The sequence below is a fragment of the Phoenix dactylifera genome, chromosome 17, assembly GCF_051530095.1.
Source record: "Phoenix dactylifera cultivar Ajwa chromosome 17, Ajwa_hap1_PhDact_Kaust_v1.1, whole genome shotgun sequence".
NCBI classification, from domain to species: Eukaryota; Viridiplantae; Streptophyta; class Magnoliopsida; order Arecales; family Arecaceae; genus Phoenix; species Phoenix dactylifera.
This window is the reverse complement of record NC_143206.1, coordinates 13,828,170-13,854,808: the sequence shown is the minus strand read 5'-3', so window position 1 is coordinate 13,854,808 and position 26,639 is coordinate 13,828,170. Positions and strand designations below refer to the sequence as shown.

General features: G+C 39.5%; 1 protein-coding gene across 1 annotated transcript; it reads right to left on the bottom strand.

Moving 5' to 3' along the window:
- Window positions 1-1,336: 1,336 nt before the first annotated feature.
- LOC120105437 (uncharacterized) lies at window positions 1,337-21,620 on the bottom strand. Its single transcript, XM_089928051.1, has 17 exons — window positions 21,352-21,620; window positions 20,454-20,650; window positions 20,098-20,189; window positions 19,677-19,906; window positions 19,113-19,288; window positions 16,777-16,995; window positions 15,241-15,376; window positions 13,321-13,863; window positions 11,602-12,093; window positions 7,636-7,832; window positions 7,281-7,372; window positions 6,855-7,084; window positions 6,365-6,540; window positions 4,950-5,168; window positions 3,899-4,034; window positions 2,695-3,311; window positions 1,337-2,075 (listed from the first exon to the last, which is right to left on the bottom strand). Exons 1-16 carry the CDS (start codon window positions 21,544-21,546, stop codon window positions 2,766-2,768), a joined length of 3,876 nt encoding a protein of 1,291 aa, XP_089784177.1. The 5' UTR covers window positions 21,547-21,620; the 3' UTR covers window positions 1,337-2,075; window positions 2,695-2,765.
- Between the last annotated feature and the right edge of the window lie 5,019 nt (window positions 21,621-26,639).

Sequence of the window (26,639 nt, the reverse complement as noted above, 5' to 3'; positions counted from 1 at the left end):
GAGAGGAAGAGAGAGGGCTTGGGGAGCGAGAGAGAATGTGTCAGGGTGAGAGAGGGCGTCAAGGATGAATGAACTCCTCCCTCTCCCTTGACGTGTACTAATTAGTAGGGCTGGCACCTCACTCGGCTCCTCATCTTACCGTTCCGTCGGTCCTTAGGGTGAACCTTTTTTCATTACAGGTTGTTAGAGAGTGAAGGAGGTGAAGAGGGAAAGAAAGGAACGGGAGAAGTGGGGAAAGGGAGGAAGAGAAGGTTCTGGAGAAAGGGGAAGAGAAGAAAAGAAATAGAGAAGAAAGAGAGAAGGAAAAGAAAAGCCCCCTAATTCGATCCTGGCCGCACTATCCGTGGACCTCTTGGTCCAGATCATGGACCGGCTGCCGGACTCCGGAGACCGAAAGTCTTTACGCCTCGTCTCCCGCTGTTTCCTCCGCGTGGAGGCGCTCCACCGCCGCGCCCTCCGCGTCCTCCGCCGGGAGTCCCTCCCTTCCCTCTTGCACTCCTGCTCTGCTCTCGAAGCCCTAGACCTCTCTGCCTGCTCTGCCCTCGATGACGCCTCCTCCACACCGCTGGTGGTCGCCAGGGGTTAAAAGCAATGTGCCTTGCCGGGGCCATGGGGATCGGGTGGCTGGGGCTGGAGGCGCTGGTGGTGGGGTGCCCATAGTTGGAGGTGGTGGACCTCTCGCACCGCTTCCGCATCGGGGACTGGGAGGTGGCAATGCTTTCGGCCGCCGGTGGGCTGAGGGAGCTGAGGCTGGACAAGTGCATTGGGATCACAGACAGAGAGAGAGAGATTGGGTATTCCAGGTTCGGGCTGGGTATGGATCGGGTCGTTGGGTAAACGATCCAAATTGATCCAAAAAAAAAAAAAAAAAAGTCGGATCGGGTCGAGTCCGGGTCAGATCGAGATTGGGTTGTCCGAGATCTGATCCAAAAAACAGAACGGGTCTAATTTTAGAACCAACAATCTGGACCCAAGGGTCCTCTAAAACGGGTCAAATCGAGTCGGATTGGGTTGTGTCAGGTCACGAGTCGAGCTGATCTATTTGCAGCTTTAGACGTGGTAGATTAAAAACTGTAATAATAGCTTAGAAGAAGATGTAGCAAATTAGGAATTGACATAATAACTCCAAAATCGATATTGTAGATTTATATATCAAGAGGGAATAAGAGAAAAATATTTACTATGTTAAAATATTTATAGAAGAAGAGAAAAACAAAAGAAAAAAAAGAAAAAAAAAGTAATTTTATTTCTCTGTTCCATCATATTCAATATATTTCAGGAGTTATATATACTAGTATACATACTCCATATAAGAAAAATAATATAGATCGATATGTGATTATGCTAATAGAAAAAAATATTATGGGTGATGCAGATTGTTACATAATTTCTAAAATTATGCTAAGGCACAAATTAATTTGCTTACAAGTTCAAATTGTTTTGTAGACGGTGCGAGAGGGAAACAGACAGATAGATGACCAGTGTGCAGACCGTTGAATTCATTGCTTCGCTGCTAGCTCAATCAGCCTTCATTCAAGTGGGTTAAACATAAAATCTTGGGAGAGTTTCATGAGTTCTTCGTCAGGATTGGTATAGCCATCCACCCTTCTGTAAAGAAGACGGGCACCTCGAGCATTACCCAGGACTGCACGGCTACAGAACTCCGGCGCTACTGCTCTTGATCGATAGAGCTCCCACTCCAGTTCCTGACAGGCCAACTCAATCACACTGGTGAGACCTACCATGGCTTCCACCTGCGTGCAGCCTGGGTGGTCCCTCATGTAGCAGCCAACCCCTGTGGCCAGCTTTCCCTCCTCGAGCTCCCTCGAAGAGGAGGCAAGATCATTGGAAAGTCGGCATACGAGGGAAACGAGGTGCATGAAGCGTGAGTCAGGACCAATGTGGCTGAGCATCTCATCTGTGATCTTCTCTCCCAGCAAGAATGCAGACGTCCATGCCAGCGTTTTGGATGAAATAGAGACGGTGGCGCATTTCATGTATTCTTCATAGCTCGGAATGCACTCACTTTGCGTCCATTCTGCTTCCTTCAAAAAGCAGGCTGCAAGCTCCGCCCACTGATTTGAACGCATGCATACGGCACATACGTATTGTTATCAATATATCATATAAATAAATAAATAACTATATTAATTCAATTAATGAAAAATTTTAAAGGAAATAATATACATGCATATTATTCGGCATCTAAATAATTTTATTTCAATGCAAAATAAATCTAATCTAGCACAAAATAAATCTATGCATTTAATAAATTTATATCATAAAATTTCAAATCCTACAAATCTACTAATATTAAATCAAAAATAAAAGTAAAAGAAAGTAGCATGATTGAAGAAAGGTCGAAGCGCGTAGACGCTGTCCCAAAGAAGTATTTGCCCCCACGTACGGGTCTTCCGGCAATCCTTCTCGGAGATACGATGACCCTACAACTTCTTCTTTGACACGTCTCGGAAGAAGTCAAAGCGAACCCGATCGAACTTGCAGATCCAGCAAAGAGCGTATGAAAAGAACTAAATAAACTGAATGAAAATGTAAAAACAAAATTCGGAAGTGGCTAAGAGGAAGAAGAATTTTTTTAGAATTTTTTCACTATTTTTCTCAAATTTTTTGTGTATCTAAAAGAGATGAAAACAAGGGGTTTATGATATAATTTTTTCGAATTAATTTGCTTACAAGTTCAAATTGTGTCATAGACTTGGTGCGAACTGCTGAATTCATTGCTTCGCTGCAGGCTCAAGAAGCCTTCATTCAAGTGGGTTAAACATAAAATCTTGGAAGAGCTTCATGAATTCTTCATCGGAATTGCTAAAGCCATCCATCCTTCTGTAAAGAAGACGGGCACCCCGAGCATTACTCAGGAGTGCACGGCTACAGAACTCCGGCACTCCTGCTCTTGATCGATAGAGCTCCCACTCCAGTTCCTGACAGGCCAACTCAATCACATTGGTGAGACCTACCATGGCTTCCTCCTGGGTGCAGCCTGGGTGGTCCCTCATGTAGCAGCCAACCCCCGTGGCCTGCTTTCCCTCCTCGAGCTCCCTCGAAAAGGAGGCAAGATCATTGGAAAGTCGGCATACGACGGAAACGAGGTGCATGAAGCGTGAGTCAGGACCAATGTGGCGGAGCATCTCATCTGTGATCTTCTCTCCCAGAAAGAATGCAGATGTCCCTGTTACCATTTTCGTTCCAATAGTGTCCTTGGCGCATTGCATGTATTCTTCGTAGGTCGGAATGCGTTCGCTGTGCAACCATTCTGCTTCCTTTAGAAAGGAAGCTACAAACTCTGCCCACTGAAATGAACGCATGCATACGATATATAAGCCTATTGTTGTGCTTGTGAGAGAGCCTATATGGTTCAGGACTTAATTAGTTCAAAGATATGACATGAGAAATATTCCAATTAAATATTTTTTAAAAAAATCTCTCATGTTTGAAATATGGAAATCTAAATATAAGACAGTTGCAACTGCTGAACTATAACTCATTCCAATGCTTTTTAGTTGATCAGTTGGCCAGACTTGCGTGCTGACCCATTTAAATTGTTAGGACACTAGAAAGTCCAGCAATTTATCGACAGGGATTTTATTTAAAAAGAGACTTAAGGAGAGTTTTGTTCTTCCGTTAAAGAGAAGGACAGAGGAAAAGGAATTATGTAACCAATCCAAACTAATACGAGACCTCGTTAGCTATATTTCATTTCTTCTTTTAAATTGGCCGAATGACTTCTTAAAAAGGTCGGAAAGAGGTGCGGCCAAAGCCGTTGATGGACCTGGGCTAATGTCATTAGGACTGAATGTCTAATCTTTGGGTTATTGTCCTCCTGCTAGAACTTAGCTTTCAGCATCTAAATTGATTAATTGAGAAAATTCATACTTACCATATGCCTGAATATGGGAAGGATGTCGCGACCCTGAACTCGGTTGGCTTCTGCTGCCAGCTCTAGATAGGTACCGTCTATGCCTTCGAATGCTAGCTTATGTTGAGGAAGATCATTGATAAGAGATGAGTCCCACCTGGCATGGAAGAGAAATTAAGAATGATAGAAAAGGCTTTTAATCCAAACATTCTAAATCGGTTTACAGCCTAATGATTGCACCCTTCCTTCAATTAGAGGAGGTTCCATGTTCAAACTTGTTGGTATAGGTGGCTCTCTGGGTGCTAGAAATGGATAATCGACATCAATCCATGGCATTGATCATGCTTTCCTCAAAAATAATTTTTTTTTTTTTAAAAAAAAGGATAAGGTAAGATGTTATGCTAATTAAGCTAGTCTCTACGCTGATTGGAACCCAGACATGGGTCGGCTAGAACTAGATTGTGGTTGTTCTGTTAATAGGCACGGAGAAGTTAAGCACTAGAAAAAATTCGACAAGGAGGATCGTTTGATAATTTGGTATGGATTTAAAAAATGTTGTAGGAATAATTACACCGGAGGTGGAAATAAAGTGGTGCTTGTTAATTCACTATTTAAAAGAAAAATGCGTATAAATCTATGGAACTCAGAATCACCAATAAAAATGCAAGAATGGAATACTATTAGTAGTTATCGAAAGTTTGAATGGAGACAGAGACTTCTGAAGTTAGTCATCCTCCCAAACTCTTTGCTTTATAATAGTCGCAAGGTAGGCGATTTGCATGAGATCCTTATTGACATGAAAATTCCCCCATGTGTTGAACAACTTCTCTGAGAAAAACAAAACAATTTGCTAGTGACATTCTCCTAGCAATTGGATACATGTTGAGAAGACCATCCAAAGACCAACTTTGCTAAGCATGAAACATGCTGAGAAATTGGGCTGCCTCCTCCAAATCGAGAACATTTTAGGTTATTGAGTTGGTGTTTCCAATCATTTCATTGAAATGGTCGGTTTTTTTTTTTGGGGGGGGGGGGAGATGCGGGGCCGTTAAACATAATCAAATATACTTACCTCCTGAAAGCCTCGTTGAAGCGCCGAAGTTCTTGAAGGTCATAGTTTTTGTCATCAAAGAGATCATCAAGAATGGTGATCAAAGCTATACACTTGGTATAGGCTAGCCGAAAAGATGAAAATTGAGGTTCATAGATAATTGGTACCACTATAAAGTAACTTTGTATAAGCCTCTTACGTCCACGTTTCATTTCATCAAACCCAAATTGCTGCCACCATCTGCAAAAGTTAACATAGAATATCGAAATATCCATGGCAAAGAGCTACAAGATGAAGATAAAAATATGTGATGATGTCTAGATAAAATCACTAGATCATGATTTTCATTGCTATCTTCCATTTACTTGAGTCAAACACTTGGTGACCGCTCCAAGTTATGAAGGGAGAACCTTCCTTCCAAATACAGGATAGGGCTCAAAATAATATTGTCAAATTAAAAGAATATGTTGTATATGTACTTGATCTTAGCTTTTCTCCAAGATCTTGGTTATATGTTGCTAGAAAATCACATACACATATACAACTCTTTTTATATCTAATTAGATCAGATATATAATTAGTTGGGATAAATTAGAAAATAAATGGACCAGGTATGAATTAGTTGAGACCAATTCTATTACAAATGGGTCAGGCTTAGGTTTATCCTCTTAATTGGCTTGGTGAGTCGATGCAAGGAGAAAATAAATCTTCAAATTCTAGCAATTAGTTGCTAGAATAAGTACAAGTATGGGTGCAAAGAAGTGAATATTATATAGATATTTTTAGTAACAAAGCATTTAGAAAGCAGGTGCACAATCAAGATTTTGAGAAAAATTTTGAATTGGATGGATTATTCTAGATATAAGATTCCGGCTAGTAAGATTCATTCTCAAATTTCTAAAATTAGTGGCAGCCACATCATATACCATGCTCTATTAGAAGATTGGTTCGGATGATTAGAAAAATTGCATAATTAATATTTAAATAAATAAATAAAATATAATAAATAAAAGGTGGAGAATATAGAATGTCTAGGATTTATCTTTTTTTCCTCTTAAATTGCTTCTCTCACTTTCATACTTTTTTTGGATGTCCTATTCTACAAAACTAATTTTTAAATTTATTTCGCTTTTATTTATTAATATTTATAATTGATAAGTAATGTGCTGATTGAGGATGATAGGTGAATTTTGGTTTTTACGAAAATAAATAGCTTTAGATTTATTCTTTTGAAATTAATATGAATGGGTTGGGTATGGGTTGAGGTTTTTTTTTTTGACTCAACCCCAAGTTGATCTCATCAAGACCTAAGCTGTGAGGATAGAGATATCAGTTGACAGATGCGAATATGGTTAGCAAGAAATTATTATTTTCATCCTATGTCCTAGATCTTAATTAGTTAGCATCCCTTAAAATATATGACTTATCATACTGACCTCTCCAATTCCTCCAGCTCTTGTTGATATAGCTTCTGCAACTTTTTCAAGTCCAACTTTGCAAGTTTTAAATATTTTCTTGTGCTCTCATTTCCTGGCCACAATTGTTTTATAATGCTTCTTGACTCTAATCGTGGCATGAGGCGTTGGCGAGGTAATTCCAATGCAAAATTTACCTAGACAAATCAGATTAAAGCAGATTAGATAAAGCTGAAAAACGTCAAATCCCGGCAATTGATATTAGAATATGATTTGAAAATAAGCGTCATGGCCACCTTCTAGTATTTGGCATGTGCATGGAACATGATATTTAATTTGATGTCGTGTACAAATGGTTAAAATATTGCTGCTAGCAGTGCCTAAATGTGGACAGGTTCATCATATAGTTGCAATTTCACGTTTCCATAAACATTGCAAAAGTTTGCTTACACACAATCTTCCTCCCTTGCCTTAAGAACAATATTCCAGCGACAGCTTGGGGGTGTCTTACCTCTATCCCAAGGTTGTTGGGCTGCAACAGAGTTGGGTTCCCCTCTGACAAGACGTTAAGGAGTTGGGACCTTGCAAATTCCTGTGCTTCTCCCATGATTTTTGATTCAGACGGGAAGCCTGTCTGAGAGCATCTATACAGGTTCAACATAGCTGATATATTGGTCGGTGAATCGACGGAGAAACATTCATAAAAGCTCTTTTTCCCATCCTCTAAAGCCATAAGAACACCTGCAAATGGATAACGAAGTGGTCAATCTCATTTAGTTGAGTTATATGGGCTTATGGGCTTGGAACAAGATCCATAACAAGCATAAATCACAGCTAGGCCTGCAAGCAAGCATGCAATTCGCAGGGACCGGGGTGTGCCCCTCAAGTTCCCATCCAGATATTATTTGAGCAGAGCGAAAAGGCCGTGCGTCAATACCTGCAGAGACGGGATGGCCGTAATGCCTCAGCAAGCGAAAGGCTAATACTGTGGCTTTTGCATCATTCAACCCATACTTATAATCCCATTGCCTGCAGTTGAAAAACATAATTACGTGCAGAGCTGTTTAGGTAAATACGAGATGACCGCACCTTATATATAGGAATCTCCACCTTCAAAAGAAATTTTGAAGATGTGGTCATGATCTCATGACACAATTGTTTTATTAGATGCCAAATTTCTGTTGATTTAGAGTCTGGTTCATATTTTCCTTCTCTACAGTTGGCTGGGTGGCACTTTATACACTCAGGGCATGAAGTGCGTCTATATATACTAACACGATCGATGCACTTACATGTAGCTTGTGCGTAAAATACGTCGAATTTGGTGTTCGAAGTATCTTTGGATTCCAAGCCGTTCCATCAAATCCACCAACATTAGAGCCTCAAAAAGAGCAGCAGTATCCATTAGACAAGTCTCAATGGATGCAAGTTCCACCTCTATTGCACCAATCAGATCCTCCTCTTTTTCCTCTGCCTGCATGAAGCCCTCCTGCAAGAGGCTAGGTTGGTAAGATCATGTTCGACAAAAAGCTTTATCTTTATCTTTCTCCTATATAAATGTGAAGATTCATGCAGGCATGTGTTTAGTCCCACATCGATTATTCGTTGGATAGATTTTGGATACTTATATAGAATAAAAAAATCCAAATAATATATTTCAGATAGCCTTTCTGAGTGAAGTCCTAGATTATTACAAATGGTATCAGAGCGTTCATTATTTTGTCGGGCATCCTACTCAGCTGGGTGGGGAGGTGAAACAAGTCTAACCAACAAGAACGCAAGCATCTAGTTTTCACATATCCATATTAGTTATAAGATAAATCATACGTGGGAGTTGACATATCATATTTTTTAATTAATTAGTATAAACTGGCATGCATCTTGAGGTTTAATAAATCTTGCTCTACTGCTAGAGAGATAGAGAGAGACCTCCGGCTTTAGAAGGGCAAACGGGGAATGGCGCGTGCTTCTTCTCGTGTGGAGAAGCTGAGGTGAAAGCGAGAGTGACTGACGGAGGTGGCGGCCCGGAGATACTGGCAGCGATGCCAAAGCAGATGGGCGATGGGTGAGCAAGCGCGGAAGTGATGGAGCATGAGGCCGAGCAAGGGAGCAGGGGAGAGCCATCCTACTCAAAATTCTTTCTTTTCTCCGCCTCTGATCTACTCCTGGTATGACTCCAGGTAATGACTTGCTGCCTGCTATATAATGACGAGCGCGGGGTTTAAAGTCTAAACACTCGTCCCTTAAGTGAAAGGGGCTATCATTGCTGATTTTTCTAGTGGAAATGTCTTTCACGTTTTTTTTTGGGACAACCTCAAATTTTCTAAGTTCCGACTTTTCGTCATGCTAAGAATTTAAAATATTTTTTTTTTTAGTAAATCTGGCATTTCATATGGCTCTTAAACGAAAACAGCAGCCCGTCAATTAAAAAAAAAAAAGAAAACAATACAAATAGTGCTTCTAGCAGTACCTAAATAGGGATAGGTTCATTGTACAGCTGCAATTTCACTTTTCCATAAATACTAGAAAAGTTTGCCTACCGCGGATGTGATGGAGATGGAGCAGGCGGCTGAGCAAATGAGAGAGCCATACTACTCAAAATTCTTTCCTTTCCCTGGCCTCTGATCCACTCGTAGTACGACTCCAGGTATAATGCCTCGCTGGCTGCTATAAGAGGATGGACCTATATGCAAACATGTTAACGTCATTTAAAACATTACCACAACATAAATTCATCTAAGATATGATATTTTGTCTTTGAATCTTCGTCGTTCTAGTCTATGCTCGTGCATATTTTGTCTTTGAATCTTCGTCGTTCCAGTCTATGCTCGTGCATATTTTGTCTTTGAAGCTTCGTCGTTCCAATCTATACTCGTGCATTCTGGCCTTCCAAATCGCACCGCCTTCCATTATCTGCCCGCACCATCAGTCAGTCACTGGGCCCACTGACGGCGTATTCCACACATTCAATCGAAAAGTCTTCTATTTTGAATGCTCAACGAAAAGCCTTTCTTCCGAAAGTTTGGGACACCATTTTGTCTTATACCGTTTGATTCTTAATTTGACCATGACTTTTTAGACTACGGTAAACAAAAAAAATAGGAAAAGGCCACCCACTTTCTAATATCGCTAAACGCCATTCAGGTTTCTAAGATCTACTTACTCAAAAAAAAAGAAAAAAACAAAAAACAAAAAGTTTTACAAGATTTAATAAATCACAAAGACCTTGTGTTTGGCAAAAACAAAGATTAACGTTAATCTTTGTTATATCTTAGATCCTATTTTGACAGTCCATGCAACAAGACAAGCATCCGTGCAATAATATTGAGAAATTAAAAGAATATGGTGTACATATACATGATTTGACCATTTCTCCGGTGTATGTAGCTAAATTAAATCGCTCACACACACATATCCGGATGCTTATGCATGTTTGTTTTTCTCTTAATATTTTTTTTTCCGGAGAGATGAGAATAGTGGCAAGAATACCCCTTCACCTGTCAAGATCGAACCTAAATTCTCTCCCTGTCTACACCATGAGAAGAGTCGCAATTTTTATCTGCATTCACTAATCCATCAAAACTCATCCAAAATAATGGATTTTGGTTTGATTTTTTTTTAAATAGATAATATAAGTTAGTCAAGATCAATTAGAATATAAATCAAATGGTATGAATTAGTTAAGATCAATTCTATTAGAAATGGATCGGGTATAGATTTAGCCTGTCGCCCTGAAGGGTCAATGCAAGTATAATATAAATCTTTAAAATCTATCTTTTAATTGCTAAGATCAAGAGTGGGTACAAGTACTAGTGCAAAGAAATGCATATTTAGAGATATTTTTAGTGATCAAGCATTTAGAAAGCAAGTGTAGAATGAAGATTTGAGAAAAAAATTTAATTGGATGGGTTGTTCTAGATAAAACATTCCGGTTAAGCCAGATTCATTATTAAATCTCTAAAAAAAAGTGATAGCTACATCATATACCATGCTTTATAAAGATTGTTCATTTGACTAGAAAAGTTGCATAACTAACCGTTAAGAAAATAAATAAGATATAATAAAAAGAAAGAGGAGAGTGTAGCATGTTTTGGAATTATCGCTTTTTCCACTTAAATTTTGTCCCCCACTTTCTTACTTTGTTTGGATCGGCCATTCTAAATACCTTATTTTTAAGATTATTTTGCTTTTATTTATTTTTATAAATATAGATAAGTAACATGCTATTTGAGGTTGATAGGTAGGTATGGGCTTTTATGAAATAAATAGGTTGCGTATGGATTTGTTCTTTTGGAATTAATTATGATTGGTCTGGTTATGGGTTGAGGTTCTTAACTCAACCCCAAATTGATTTGATCCAAACCTGACCTAAGCTAGCTCAATGCCAGCCATAATTATAGGGATGGTGGTGTCAATTAATGTATCCAAATATGCTCAGCAAACAATTATTGTTTTCATCCAATGGCCTTAAATCTTAATTAGTTGACAACCATTAAAACATATTACTTATCATACTAACCTCTCAAATTCCTTCAGTTCTTGTTGATATAGCTTCTGCGACTTTTGAAAGTCTAACTTTGCAAGTTTTAAATATTTTCTTGTACTCTCATTTCCTGGCCACAATTGTCTTATGATGCTTCTTGTCTCTAATCTAGGCAGGACGCATTGGCAGGAAAAATTCAATGCAAAATTTACCTACACAAATTAGAATTAAAGCAATTTACGTAAAGCTAAAAGACTTGAAATGCCTGCATTTCATGTTAGAATGTGACTTGAAAATAAGTGTCCTGGACAGCTTGCTAGTATTTGTTATGTGTATAAGTGTATTGTGACTACTGGGCCTGGGCCGCCAGATGGGCTGACCTGGACCAAGGTCGGCAGCCCATCTGGAGGCCACCACCTCCTACAGTCCTACTTTGGGGAGGTACAGCTGCCGGCGAAAGGGAGAGACAGCTGCCGACCGCTAAAGTGGTTATCACCGCTTAAGAAGCCCTATTTCTAGCCCTCTTATCGTGCCCCTCCTTCTTCCTCAGAGAGGAATTCCTGAACCAGCAACCACCGAGGCGCCGGAGCAGGGATCGTTGCAGTTCACCCCTGAAATAGGTAAGCCTCCCGACCACCTTGTTTCCATTCTCCCTGCCCTCCTCCTAACGATCTACTCGGGAGGATAGGTAAATTAAAAGAGAAAAAGAAAGAAAGGAAGAAAGAAAGAAAGAAAGAAGAGGAAGAAAAGGAGGAAGTAGGGGGCGGGGACTCACCTGTGTGCAGCTGTCACCGGCGTCGCGGGGAGCGGCCGCGGACGTCGCGGGAGCCGCCGGCATCGGCTTGGCCGCGGGCGCAAGCCGCAGGGCGCCGCCGGCCGTGGCCCGGCCCCTCTCGTGCGGAGGACCTCTCCTTCTTGGCTTCGGGTGAGGAGATAAGAGGGAAGGGGAGGGTTGAGAAGAAGAAAGGGAGGAGAAGAAGCCGAGAGAATAGAGGGAAAGAGAGGAAAAGAGAGGAGAAAAGAGGAAAAGAGAAATAGAAGAAGTCGGGAGAATAAAGAGAGGAAGAGAGAGGGCTTGGGGAGCGAGAGAGAATGTGTCCGGGTGAGAGAGGGCGTTAGAGAGTGAAGGAGGTGAAGAGGGAAAGAAAGGAACGGCAGAAGTGGGGAAAGGGAGGAAGAGAAGTTTCTGGAGAAAGGGGAAGAGAAGAAAAGAAATAGAGAAGAAAGAGAAGGAAAAGAAAAGCCCCCTAATTCGATCCTGGCCGTACTATCCGTGGACCTCTTGGTCCAGATCATGGACCGGCTGCCGGACTCCGGAGACCGGAAGTCTTTACGCCTCGTCTCCCGCAGTTTCCTCCGCGTGGAGGCGCTCCACCGCCGCGCCCTCCGCGTCCTCCGCCGGGAGTCCCTCCCTTCCCTCTTGCACTCCTGCTCTGCTCTCGAATCCCTAGACCTCTCCGCCTGCTCTGCCCTCGATGACGCCTCCTCCACACCGCTGGTGGTCGCCAGGGGTTGAAAGCAATGTGCCTTGCCGGGGCCATGGGGATCGGGTGGCGGGGGCTGGAGGCGCTGGTGGTGGCGTGCCCATAGTTGGAGGTGGTGGACCTCTCGCACCGCTTCGACATCGGGGACTGGGAGGTGGCAGTGTTTCGGCCGCCGGTAGGCTGAGGGAGCTGAGGCTGGACAAGTGCATTGGGATACAGACAGACAGAGAGAGAGAGAGAGAGAGAGAGAGAGAGAGAGAGATTGGGTATTCCAGGTTCGGGTTGGGTATGGATGGGGTCGTTGGGTAAACGATCCAAATTGATCCAAAAAAAAAAAATCGGATCAGGCCGAGTCCGGGTCAGGTTGAGATTAGATTGTCCGAGATCCGATCCAAAGAGCAGAACGGGTCTAATTTTAGGACCAAATCTGGACCCATGGATCCTCTAAAACGGATCGGATCGAGTTGGGTCTGATTGGATTGGGTTGTGTCGGGTCACGGGTCGAGCTGATCTATTTGCAGCTTTAGACGTGGTAGATTAAGAACTGTAATAGTAGCTTAGAAGCATATGTAGCAGGTTAGGAGTTGACATAATAACTCAAAAACCGATATTGTAGATTGATATATCAAGAGAAAATAAGAGAAAAATATTTACTATGTTAAAATATTTACAGAAGAAGAGAAAAATAAAAGAAAAAAAAAGAAAAAAAGATAATTTTATTTCTCTGTTCCATCATATTCAATACATCTCAGCAGTTATATATACTATTATGCATGCTCCATATAAGAAAAATAATATAGGTCGATATATAATTATGCTAATAAAAAAAAATATTATGGGTGATGCGGATTGTTATATAATTTTTAAAATTATGCTAACATAAGGCACGAATTAATTTGCTTGTAAGTTCAAATTGTGTCGTAGACGGTGCGAGAGGGAAACAGACAGATAGATGACCAGTGTGCAGACCGTTGAATTCATTGCTTCGCTGCTAGCTCAATCAGCCTTCATTCAAGTGGGTTGAACATAAAATCTTGGGAGAGTTTTATGAGTTCTTCGTCAGGATTGGTATAGCCATCCACCCTTCTATAAAGAAGACGGGCACATCGAGCATTACCCAGGACTGCACGGCTGCAGAACTCCGGCGCTACTGCTCTTGATCGATAGAGCTCCCACTCAAGTTCCTGACAAGCCAACTCAATCACATTGGTGAGACCTACCATGGCTTCCACCTGGGTGCAGCCTGGGTGGTCCCTCATGTAGCAGCCAACCCCTGTGGCCAGCTTTCTCTCCTCGAGCTCCCTCGAAGAGGAGGGAAGATCATTGGAAAGTCGGCATACGAGGGAAACGAGGTGCATGAAGCGTGAGTCAGGACCAATGTGGCTGAGCATCTCATCTGTGATCTTCTCTCCCAGCAAGAATGCAGACGTCCATGCCAGCGTTTTCGATGAAACAGAGACGGTGGCGCATTTCATGTATTCTTCATAGCTCGGAATGCACTCGCTTTGCGTCCATTCTGCTTCCTTCAAAAAGCAAGCTGCAAGCTCCGCCCACTGATTTGAACGCATGCATACGGCACATACGTATATAAGCCTAAAGTCATGCTTATGGGAGAGCTTAAAGCTCAGGATACTAAATATTTCAAAGATATAATGTGAGAAATATTATAATCAAATGTTTGGGGGAAAAAAACAATCTCTCATGATTGAAATATGCAAGTGCTGAGCCATAACTCATTCCAATGCTCTTAAGCTGGTCGATTGGCCAGGCTTGTGTGCTGACTCATTCAAACTGTTAAAGACCACTAGAAAGTCCCGCAATTTATGGACATGTATGATTTTATTCAAAAGGACTTTTAAGGAGGAATTTTTCTTCTCCTTTAAAGACCGGAATAGATGAAAAGTGATTAATGCAACCGACCCGAACTAGTGTTGAGTTGAGTTGTGATGACATGCAGTAAAAAAATATATATGATATCTTGTTCGAGTTCATATCCTTCTTCAAGATCGAACTCGATCGAGCCATCCATATATATTATGTGATGCTTATGGTTGAGACGGCACTTAGGACAGTGTGCTGTATGATACTTTCTCAATCATGATTGTTGCATCATGCATCGACGATGATAAATCGAGAGATCAAACCTTCAAGAGAGTGCCAATTTAATTTGTTTTTACAGGAAAAAGAGGGGTCTCGATGTTAGACGGGGAAAATTCTAAAAGGCCGGGCCCAAGCTGAGCACTTGCTATAAGGTCCGGCCCAAAGATCCAGCCCAAGCAATCTAAACAAAGTTTCTTCGGGCTATTTAGTACTCCTCCCATGCTCTCGCAGTCTCGCTGGTAGCGACTCGTGAGAAGCTGCTCCTCTCGAAGTCAACGTACCACGTTGGGTTGCTAGCATTTGATCTTTTCGAGTTATATTTTGGGACTTTGATTAAATTATTTCTCCGAAGATTTTATACGATTCTTATGGTTTGGAGTTCTAGTTGTTGCCGTAATTTTGTGTTTATGTGTATTCCATCTGGCCGAGCATTTTAAATCGAGAAGGCTTCAAATGCATGCATGTAGCAACTTTTATACACGATTTCTTGGTGCTCCGAATTTTAAGTATGAAATAATGTGTGGCTATTCCTCTAAGGAATTTTTGGTGCTACGGTATTCTATTTCACGTGTGTTCATATTTATATGCTCACTTGCGTGTTTCAAATAATTACGTTCCGTTGCCCAATTAATAGGAGATCTCTCTAGCTTTTTTTCACTTCGACTATTAAATTGGTCGAATGACTTCTCTAGAAGGCAAAAAGGAGCTTTGATGGGCCCGGGCTCAATGTCATCATTAGGTGTAAACGTCTCGTGTTTGGGCTGTTGGCCTCCTATTTAGAACTTAGCTTTTAGTGTCTAAATTGACTAACCGAGAAAATTCGTACTTACCAAATGCTTGAATATGGGAAGGACGTTGCGACCCTGAACTTTGTTGGCTTCTGCTGCAAGCTCTAAACAGACATCATCGACGCTTTTGAATAGTAGCTTGGGTTGAGGAAGATCATCGATAAGAGATGAGTCCCACCTGGCATGGGAATGGAAGAATGATAGAAAAGGTTATTGATTGTATTTTTCTCAAAAATAAAAGAAGAAAAGACAAGAAATTGTACTAAGGTAGTCCCCACACTCATTGGAAACCGAACATGGGTCAAGGCTAGAAATAGACTAGGCAGCAAGTTAAGCACTAGAAAAAAAAAATCGACAAGGAGGAGTATTGATAATTAAGTATGGATTTAAAAATGCTGTGGGAATAGTTATGCTGGAAGTGGAAATAAAATGGTGCATGTTGATCCACTATCTAAAAGAAAAGCCTGTAGAAATCTGTAGAGCTAATAATCACTAATAAAAGTGCAACAATGAAAGATTATTAACTTTGAATGGAGACAGACTACTGAAGTTAGTAAACCGACCAAAAGTCTCTGCTTTATAATAACGGCAAAGTTGGTGATTTGCATGAGATACTTGTTAACATGAAAATTTCTCAATGCATTGAACCACTTCTCTGAGAGCAACTGTGACATTCTCCTAACAACTGGTTAAGAAAACAATCCAAACACTAGACTTTTTTTTTTAAATTTTTTCTTGCATATATACCCTCCTAAATATATAAAATTGCATAAATACTCTTGTTAAATTACTATTTATATCTATATCTTTCTTTCTTTTTTTTTTTTGCAAATATATCCGTACCATCTAATGTCGTTAAAAAATAAACGACTTAAAACTAAAATAACTAAAAGATCTTTATATATATATATATATATGTGTGTGTGTGTGTGTGTGTAAACAAAGTTAAAAGGTTATACATACAAATAACAATTTTGCGAAGGTATTCATGCAATTTCTCATATTTAGAAATATATTTATTAGAAAAAATCAAAACTCAGATGGAATTGCTAAGTCTTTTATGATTCAGTTGAATCGACAATTCAAAAAACAGATTGATCCACATTGTCAATTTCTTCTTTTAAGATCATGACTTGGTCAAGTTAGACTATTAGGTGATCATTATAGTAATACTATTCTCCATTTGATTTTGATATAATTATCATTATTGTTCTACGACATCTATATATTCTTCATTATTTTTAAAAGATTAAAGCATATCAAATTTAAATTAATTATAAATGCTTAGTAGTAAAATATGTTTTAGTGACTTGTAAATGTTGAGTTGTTGTTTGTTTTTTAGGCGAAAATTTTATAAAAGCAACAAGATTCATTCTATAAGAGTTGATATTAACATGTGATCATGTAATATAATAATATTATTTTTTTTGCCATATTTTTTTAGTAAAAATAATTGAATTGTCTTCACTGAATTTTGATCATTTTTTATGGAATTTTTGTAAGCCTATACCCTCCGTAATTGCATGATTATCCTTATAAAGTTGCTCTTTGCCGTTAAACATAATCAACTATCTTTACCTCCTGAAAGCCTCATTAAAGCGTCGAAGCTCTTGAAGGTCACAGCTTTTGCCATCAAAGAAATCATCAACAAAGGTGATCAGGACTACCCCCTTGGCGTAGGCCAAACGACAAGATGAAAATTGAGGTTCGTAGATAGTTGGTGCTAGTAAAAAAAAAGCATGTGCAAGGCTTTTACGAGCAGATTTCACTTCATCAAACCCACATCGCTGCCACCATCTGTAAAACTAAAGAAGAATATTGAAATATCCAAGGCAAAGATCTACAAGATGAAGATATAAATAAGTGATGATTTTGTATGGATAAAATGACTACGTCATGATTTTCATCGCTATCTTTGATTTACTTGAATCAAAGACTTGGTGACCACTCCAAGATCTGTCATGAGAACTCACTTTTCAAATTGAAGAGAGGGGGGTGCAACCACGTGAATATGAACCAATATTGTGCCTAGATCATTGGTTAGTTATAATAGCTTGGTTCTTATTGGTAACTTTTTAATTTATTTTATAGATTTTTTTTTCTGATGAAAAGATTTTAGAAGTTGATGATAATTAAGGCTTCACCATTGTTATCTGATTCATTTGTATGCTTTGTTTTATTTTATTTATTAGTATCCTTGTTGGAATTTAGGATCATAATTTGCAATTTGTATCTTTCTTGATAAATATGGTTCACCGAGAATAGGATGAAATAGTCTTATTGCATAAATTAATATAATTATGCATCAAAATTTATCATCATTTGCAAGACAGTTCGCCATTACTCTCATCTCCTCGGTATACTTGCCCTAGGTCTATTTCATTCAACGCTGATGACTAGGTCCATTCCTATCAACAAGACTTATTTTCATTGTCTTATTCAACGCTGATGACTAGCTTGTATTTGGTATAAAATAAAGAGCAATTTTAATTACACCCAAGATCTTATTTTCATTGTCCATGCAACAAGACTTGCATCTGCACCTAGGGATAGGACACAAATAATACTTAAAATTAAAAGAATATGTTGCGTACGTACTTTGATATGATAGTTTCTCCACAGTTTGGGTAGAATGTTGCTACAAAATCACAACGCTTATATATATATATACACACACACACATGCGCGCACACACACATACATGCATATGTATGTATAATAATGTATGTGTGTGTATATATGTTTTTGTGTATATATTTGTATATGTATTTATTTATATATGTATGCATATATGTATCCTAATCCTTATGCTTGTATGATTTTTCTTAATTTTCTTCTTTCTTTTTTCAAAGAGTTGAAATAGTGGCAGGAATGTCACTTCAACTGTTAAGATCAAACCCAGATTCTCTCCACAACTATGCTATGAGCAAGAATGGTCACTTTTTATCCGCACTCACTAACCTATTGAAACTCATCCAAAATAATGGATTTTGGTGAGATATTTTTTTAACAAATAGAGCATATATAAGCTACTCGAGATCAATTAGAATATAAATGGATTAGGTATGAATTAGTTGAGACAAGTCTATTATAAATAGGTTGGGTATATGCTTAGCCTCTTAATCTAACGAGTTGACTCAAGTAGGGTATAAATCTTTAAAATCTATCTTTTAATTGCCAGAATTGAGATCAGCATGCAAGACAAACAAGTATGGGCGCAAAGAAGTGCATACTATAGAGAAATTTTAGTAATGAAGCATTTAGAGGCCGGTGCAGAATCACTATGTGAGAAAATTTTGGAATTGGATGGATTATTCAAGATAGAAGATTTCAGCTAGTATCATTCATTCTCAAATCTCTAAACGTAGGGGTAGCTACATCATATACCATGCTCTATTAAAATATTGGTTCAGATGATTAAAAAAATTGCATAATTATATTTAAGAAAATAAATAAAATATAATAAATAAAAAGTGGAGAGTATAGCATGTCTAGGATTTATCATTTTTCCTATTAAATTTCTTCTCTCTCTTTCTTACTTTTTTTGGATGTCCTGTTCTACATAACTTATTTTTAAGTTTATTTTGATTTTATTTATTAATATTTATAATTGATAAGTAATGTGCTTATTGAGGATGATAAGTGAATATGGGTTTGTATGAAAATAAATAGCTTTAGATTTATTCTTTTGAAATTAATTATGAATGGGTTGGGTATGGGTTGAGGGTTTTTTTTGACTTAACCCAAGTTGATCTAATCAAGACCTAAGCAGGCTCATTGCCAGCCCTAATTGTGAGGATAGAGATGTCAGTTGAAAGATGCGAATATGGTTAGCAAGCAATTATTATTTTCATCCTATGGCCTAGATCTTAATTAGTGAGCATCCCTTAAAATATATAACTTATCATACTGACCTCTCCAATTCCTCCAGCTCTTGTTGATATAGCTTCTGCAACTTTTGTAAGTCCAACTTTGCAAGTTTCAAATATTTTCTTGTACTCTCATTTCCTGGCCACAATTGTTTTATAATGCTTCTTGCCTCTAATCTTGGCATGAGGCGTCGACGAGGTAATTCCAACGCAAAATTTACCTAGACAAATCAAATTAAAGCAGATTAGCTAAAGCTGAAAAACATCAAATCCCGGCATTTGATATTAGAATATGATTTGAAAATAAGTGTCATGGCCACCTTCTAGTATTTGGCATGTGCATGGAACATGATATTTAATTTGATGTCGTGTACAAATGGTTAAAATAGTGCTGCTAGCAGTACCTAAATGTGGACAGGTTCATCATATTGTTGCAATTTCACTTTTCCATGAACATTGCAAAAGTTTGCTTACTAGGAAAAAATATGGAAAGAAGGATGGAAGGCAATACACACACACACACACACACACACACACACACACACACACACCAATCTTCCTCCCTTGCTTTGAGAACAATATTCCAGCGACAGCTTGGGGGGGTCTTACCTCTATCCCAAGGTTGTTGGGCTGCAACAGAGTTGGGTTCCCCTCTGACAAGACGTTAAGGAGTTGGGACCTTGCAAATTCCTGTGCTTCTCCCATGATTTTTGATTCAGACGGGAAGCCTGTCTGAGAGCATCTATACAGGTTCAACATAGCTGATATATTGGTCGGTGAATCGACGGAGAAACATTCATAAAAGCTCTTTTTCCCATCCTCTAAAGCCATAAGAACACCTGCAAATGGATAACGAAGTGGTCAATCTCATTTAGTTGAGTTATATGGGCTTATGGGCTTGGAACAAGATCCATAACAAGCATACATCACAGCTAGGCCTGCAAGCAAGCATGCAATTCGCAGGGACCGGGGTGTGCCCCTAAAGTTCCCATCCAGATATTATTTGAGCAGAGAAAAAAGGCCGCGATACCTGCAGAGGCTGGGTAGCCATGAAGCCTTAGCAAGCGAAAGGCTAATACTGTGGCTTTTGCATCATTCAACCCATACTTATCATCCCATTGCCTGCAGTTGAAAAACATAATTACGTGCAGAGCTGTCTAGGTAAATACGAGATGACCGCACCTTATATATAGGAGTCTCCACCTTCAAAAGAAATTTTGAAGATGTGGTCATGATCTCATGACACACTTGTTTTATTAGATGCCAGATTTTGGTTGATTTAGAGTCTGGCTCATATTTTTCTTTCTCTACAGTTGGCTGGGTGGCACTTTAGACACTCAGGGCACGAGGTAAGTTTATATATACCAACACGATCGATGCACTTACATGTAGCTTGTGCGTAAAATACGTCGGATTTGGTGTTCGAAGTATCTTTGGATTCCAAGCCGTTCCATCAAATCCACCAACATTAGAGCCTCAAAAAGAGCAGCAGTATCCTTTAGACAAGTCTCAATGCATGCAAGTTCCACCTCTATTGCACCAATCAGATCCTCCTCTTTTTCATCTGCCTGCATGAAGCCCTCCTGCAAGAGGCTAGGTTAGTAAGGTCATGTCCGACGAAAAGCTATATCTTATCTTTCTCCTATATAAATATGAGGATCCGTGCAGGCGTATGTTTAGTCCCACATCGGTTATTCGCTGGATAGATTTTAATACTTATACAGAATCAAGAAATCCAAATAATACATTTCGGATAGCCTTTTTGGGTGAGATCCTGGATTATTACAAATGGTATCAGAGCGAACTCGGCTCATAGTCTATGTGAACTAGGGGACACTACAGCCGGATTCATGAAGGCTGACCACAGGGGCGAGGACATCAACACTTGAATGGGGGGAGTCTGTGATGACCCGTGCAGGCGTGTGTTTATTCCTACATTGGTTATTTGCCGAGAAGATCTTAGGTACTTATATAGAACCAAAAAATCCAAATAATACCTTCCGGCTAGCTATTTTGGGTGAGATCCTGAGTTGTTATAATAAGTCATGTTTGGTAACTCTTCTACAAACCCTAGGTGGGGCATCCTTCTCGGCTGGGTGGGTAGGTGAATCAAGTCTAACCAACAAGAATGCAAGCATCTAGTTTCCTCATATTCATATTAATTAGTTATAAGATAAATCACGCATGGGAGTTGACATGTCATATTTTTTAATTAGTATAAACTGGCATGCATCTCGAGGTTTAATAAATCTTGCTCTACTGCTAGAGAGAGATAGAGAGAGACCTCCGACTTTAGAAGGGCAAACGAGGAATGGCGCGTGCTTCTTCTCGTGTGGAGAAGCTGAGGTGAAAGGGAGAGCGACTGACGGAGGCGGCGGCCCGGAGATACTGGCAGCGATGCCAAGGCAGATGGGCGATGGGTGAGGGAGCGCGGAAGTGATGGAGCAGGAGGCTGAGCAAGGGAGCAGGGGAGAGCCATACTGCTCAAAATTCTTTCCTTCCTCTGGCCTCTGATCTACTCCTGGTATGACTCCAGGTAATGCCTCGCTACCTGCTATATAATGACGAGCGCGGGGTTTAAAGTCTAAACACTTGTCCCTTACGTCGAAGAGCGTCATTTTCTCTTTTTCTTGCGGGCAACCTCAAAGAAAAATTAGTGTCCATAGGAAGCTAAAAAAACAAAAGAAAATGGTGTTCATACGATTTTTTTTTCTTTGATCAGACTTTCATTGACCTGTCTGGAATTTACACGCCCACTAAAATCGATAATCAAAATATGGCGACGTACAAAAAAGGTATACTCCTAGAGAACCGGTCCTTAAAGTTCAGCAACACGTGAGCATCATTATTCTCTCTATGAACAAGTTTTGCTTGAACAGTAGCGAGGGATGATATGAGCCTCCAACTACCTCCAAAATATATACCTTATATATCAATCCAGCCTTGGTCGTGCATCATGTTGTCTGTGGGCGGCGACCGGCGATTCAAATCGGTATATGGCCGGCACGATCGTCTTTCAATGACAATGGTGACAAATGATTATTTATAACAATATATGACCAGCGTGATGCCGTCTGGTAACAATTAACAATTTCAAGCACCAATAGTTTCGTATGGCTTAATACTGATGCAAAAGACTTCAGCAATTGTGGAGGGAGAGTTAGCGATGCTTAATATATAACATGGTCAGTTCAAAATTTAGTGTCTGAATTACTTGATCTGTTGGCCATGGACGTAAGTTTTGAGTCTAAGATATGACATTTCTTGTTTGACACTTAATCATTCTTTTTTAAGCGCACAAGAAATCTTCAACAATATTTTTTTTTTTATCAATATCAACATCAGTATGATATTGCTGAAGCTAATAATTTTTAAATATTGACTATAGAGTGTAACATCAGTAATCTTCATAATTTTTAGAACTGTTAGGAAAAGATCTTTCTCTTAAGTACACATTTTGTAACATGTAGGAGGTATAGAAAATTTATCATTGGCAAGTGTTTTTGGATGAAGCTCTTATCTTATGTTCATGTACTTCAAATTAAGATGTGTTTTCAAATTATATTTGATCTTCCCATCAAGATTTAATAATGTTTTAATCAAGTTATCACAAACATTCTTCTCTATACGCATCACATTAAGATTATGCCAAAGAAGATTATACTCCTAATAAGGTAAATAAAAAAAATGCTCCTTTTTTATAACTGTTTTTGTTTATATGCTACCATTGTGTCATCGGCATTTTTCTATCCATATACGTTGTCATCATTCTCGAAGAAGTTGTCAACATTCTTAAAAACCTTTGCATCAATATTGCTAGTAGTGATGTCCGCTATTAAACTTTTATTCATTGAGTTGCCAACATCCTTCCTTCCCCTTTCGTCCTTCCTTCCCTTTTCTTTGAACATTTGGAGACCTTACGATAACTATAATTGATGCCTTACATTTGTCTAAGAACTTCAGTTCCAGTTGATAGAATAGGGGTAGATCGCAACTCTATAGTACCATCAAATATATCATTCTGAAATTGAAATGGATGATTTGCTTCTAACCATCGACGATGGGCCATCGGTGGCAACGGTGTCCACTTCAATAGTTTCTTGCAGACCACACTAAGTACTTAAGGCACTGTCCAATATGGCAATGGCAACCATACAGGGGAAGTTCTATCCTCAATCTCACTAGAAAATTTTCAAACATGAATAACTAAAAGAACTATCCTTTTGCTCGTGTTTGAATTTATTTACTTGGTGTACAACTGTCATGCCCCGAACTTAAAGTGCAACAAACGCCGCATGCCTGCACGGCAGACCGTACAGGTATGCAAGGCTACAGATAATATCAAAGCAATAACAAATTTCTAATTTTTTTTAATCAATAATTTATTCAAAGTAATTATATAAAGTTTCAAAATAACATGAGCGCCCCAAACTTGGTCGGGCGAGTCGGCGAATATAGGAGGTGCCCCGAGCTTGGTTGGGCGAGTCGGCGAATATCCGAGGTCGAAGAAGTTTTCGAAGGAGTTCGAGGTCGGGCTGGAACTGGCCGGATTGAAGTTTCGTCTGGCTAGCGTTGGTGTCTATTGGGCCGAAATTGGGTAGCCTTTTTGTTGTGGGCAGGACGATATATCTATTTCGTCCCCCGTCAACCATTATTTTAATTACCGGTGGTACGGTGTCAAAGCTAGTTTCTCACAGATACAAGTCAACAGGGCCAATAAATAATCTCCACTTGCAGGGCCAGAACAGATTATATTCATGCTGAGAATATATACATATAAAAATAGATTTCATAAATTACCCAGCCATATTTTCTAAATTTCATAACATAACATATAACATAATTTAAAATAATTACTACCATAACAATAACATGCCTGACCTGTTTAACTAAATATAAAACATAAATCAAAATTAACTGATAATTATTTTATCAAATAATTTGGAAAACACACTTTAAAGATTAGGTTAATTACCTCTTAAAATTATCATCATTTTGGGGAGTCTCCTCAACCTGCCATTGCTGAAATTGTTTCTTCCATATAGGCAGAATTTTCTTGGGAAGCACTACCAAGGGCCTTGCAAATGGATGCTTGGCCAAAAAGCTCTGGAGAAAACCAATGAGCGTAAAAGTTTTACCAGATCCCAGGGCATGAGCCAGAATGCAACCCTCCGGTTTATCATTTACTAAATTTCTAACCAAAACATGAAAGCCTTCTAACTGATGTGGCTTCATTTGCTCCAAATGCCTTGGATGGATAGAAATGTCAGCTGCTATAAAATCTTCCAAAAATTTAGGTCCCGAATATTGTAATGTTTCGTCTACTTGATCTGGACATGAGCGTCCTTGCTGCCCGTGTGGCCTTTGCCTATTGGTATTCAAATATTGTGTCTATACTTCTTTGAATAACTTCGCAGATACGACAAACAATGCCTAGATCATCCTGAAGTACGGGGAAGCGCTTGCATTCTTCTTCTTCTTCTTCCTGTACAGCAGCTGGCTCAACATATTTGGGACTCTTTGAGCACTCCATATCTAATGACATTTCTTTCCAAGATCATCCAGCTGATGCTCATCAATTTCTAAGTTTTCTGCTTCATCTTGTTGGCAGATTCCCATGATATATCGATGAATGCTCCTGCGCAGCCGTAGATGAAACAAGCGTGAAGTTTACATCAGTTTTTTTTTCCTCCATAGTCATTTCAAAAGCAAGAGCTTTTCCACCTTGTCTTTCACCTCTCTTCTCTGCTTAGTCTTGGTTCACAAGATCCTGAAATCGCTGCTTCTCAGGAACTTTCTGTAGGACAACTTTTTGATATGGAACAGATGGTTGCCTGTTTGCTCTCAATGCAACACTACCATCTAACTTATTACTTCCATAGTCATGGGGAATTATCTGGTTTGAATGACTTTCTTGCGTTATCATGGCTTGTCTTTGGAAGCTCTCAATTCGAGTTCCAGTGTTTGTGAATCAGAGGATTTCCTTCCAGAATGGGAAGCATGTTGACTTCCTGTTTGATGGATTGCATCTTCATCATCTGAATCAAGAATTATGACAGATGTGCTGTCTTTCCCTTCTTTGTATTTTGGGCAAGAATCCGTAGGGCCATTTGCAACATCTGGAATTTTCCTATGCATCATTAAATCAGAATCACCACAATATAAAATATTCTGAACATTGGACTCATATGTTTTTTTTTTTTTTTTTTTTTTTTTTTCTGCAGACATTCTCATGGATGTATTGGCAGCAGCATCAATGAAGTCAGCCTCTAAGTCAATTATATCTGAAGATATTGAACTCTCAACACGTCGATCTCAATTCTGATTCCCTTTGGTTGATAGGTCCGACCAAGTATTTGTCCCACGATGAGAGCTAGAAAATAGACTTGGACAGGAATTTGCAAGTGATGGCCGTAATGTGGACAAGAATTTGATGACCTGCATCCTCTGAGCATGGAGAGTTTCATACTCTGTGGTTACACTTCCATATATTCCATCATCCAAGCTCTCCAGAAGATTCGACAAAGCAAGTGGATCTGAATAACTCCAACTTTGGAGACTTTTCTTTGGCTTTCTCAAAACCAGAACATAAAACTGTCACCTCTGATTTGTAACGATAGTTCTTATCCTCATCGTCTAACTTTGATCGTTTATGCCTCTGAAGATACATATACAGGTTCAAGATTTCCGACGAGCTGGGCTCCTTGGGGAGATCAAAAGATTCTTTCTCCCATCCCTTTCCCTTCCCTTGCCCCGGCGCCCATGGAACGAAAAAAAAGAGAAGTTGGAGCCGGAGAGAGAGGTGAGAGTGGCACGGCGGAGTTCGATTGCGGCCGTTCTAACTCCCCGCGGAGTCGGGTCCGCGGCCTACTCGCTCCGAGGAAGTCGGAGCAGAGGATCACGATCGGGATCCTCTGTTCTGGCTTCTCTTTGGGCCAAAACGAACCATCTGGGCCAAAACAACCAGCCCAAAACGGCCTATCTGGGCTGGATGTCACAACAACACAGCTGAGAACCTTCATGACATCTCAAATTGACATTTGAATATACCTACAGTCATTTGTTTATGCATACTTTTATTGATGGAGTAAAGGACCTCTTAAGGAACATCTAAAGACAGGTTCTATTAGATGCTCTACTGGGTTTGATAGCCGTTTCCTGGTCTTAACAAGTTTGCATTTTTTTCGGGATGTTTGAGAGTAGTCGTAGAGGGCGTATTTATGTTGCAGTTGTCCCAAACTGTCATCATTATTGATCTTCTTTCACCAATTTAAGTGATCATGAGATTTTGAGATACCACTTTCTTGGTTGATTTGCAGATGATATTTGTACTCTCTGACTAGAACTTTCCTTGACCTTGTTTACCCTACCACGGATCATTCGCATACCATAGTTCGAAATGTTAGTCATCTTCGAAATTTTTTCATGGTTATTGACTGGAGTTATATGTTATCTTTGATATAGATACATAATTAGTTTGTGACATCACACATCAGATGTATCAATCCTTTAAACAACTGCATATAAACACCATGAGATTGCAAACTTTTTTGACCACTCATGGAGTCCTGG

Excerpts from the sequence above, each read along its gene's own strand:
- LOC120105437 (XM_089928051.1), bottom strand. The coding sequence starts at position 21,546 with ATGGCTCTCCCCTGCTCCCTTGCTCAGCCTCCTGCTCCATCACTTCCG. Across the intron at positions 16,996-19,112 it reads GAGCTGGAGGAATTGGAGAG|ATGGTGGCAGCGATGTGGGT; the intron begins GTCAGTATGATA and ends TTAGTTTTACAG. Across the intron at positions 6,541-6,854 it reads CCAACAACCTTGGGATAGAG|GTAAATTTTGCATTGGAATT; the intron begins GTAAGACACCCC and ends TGATTTGTCTAG.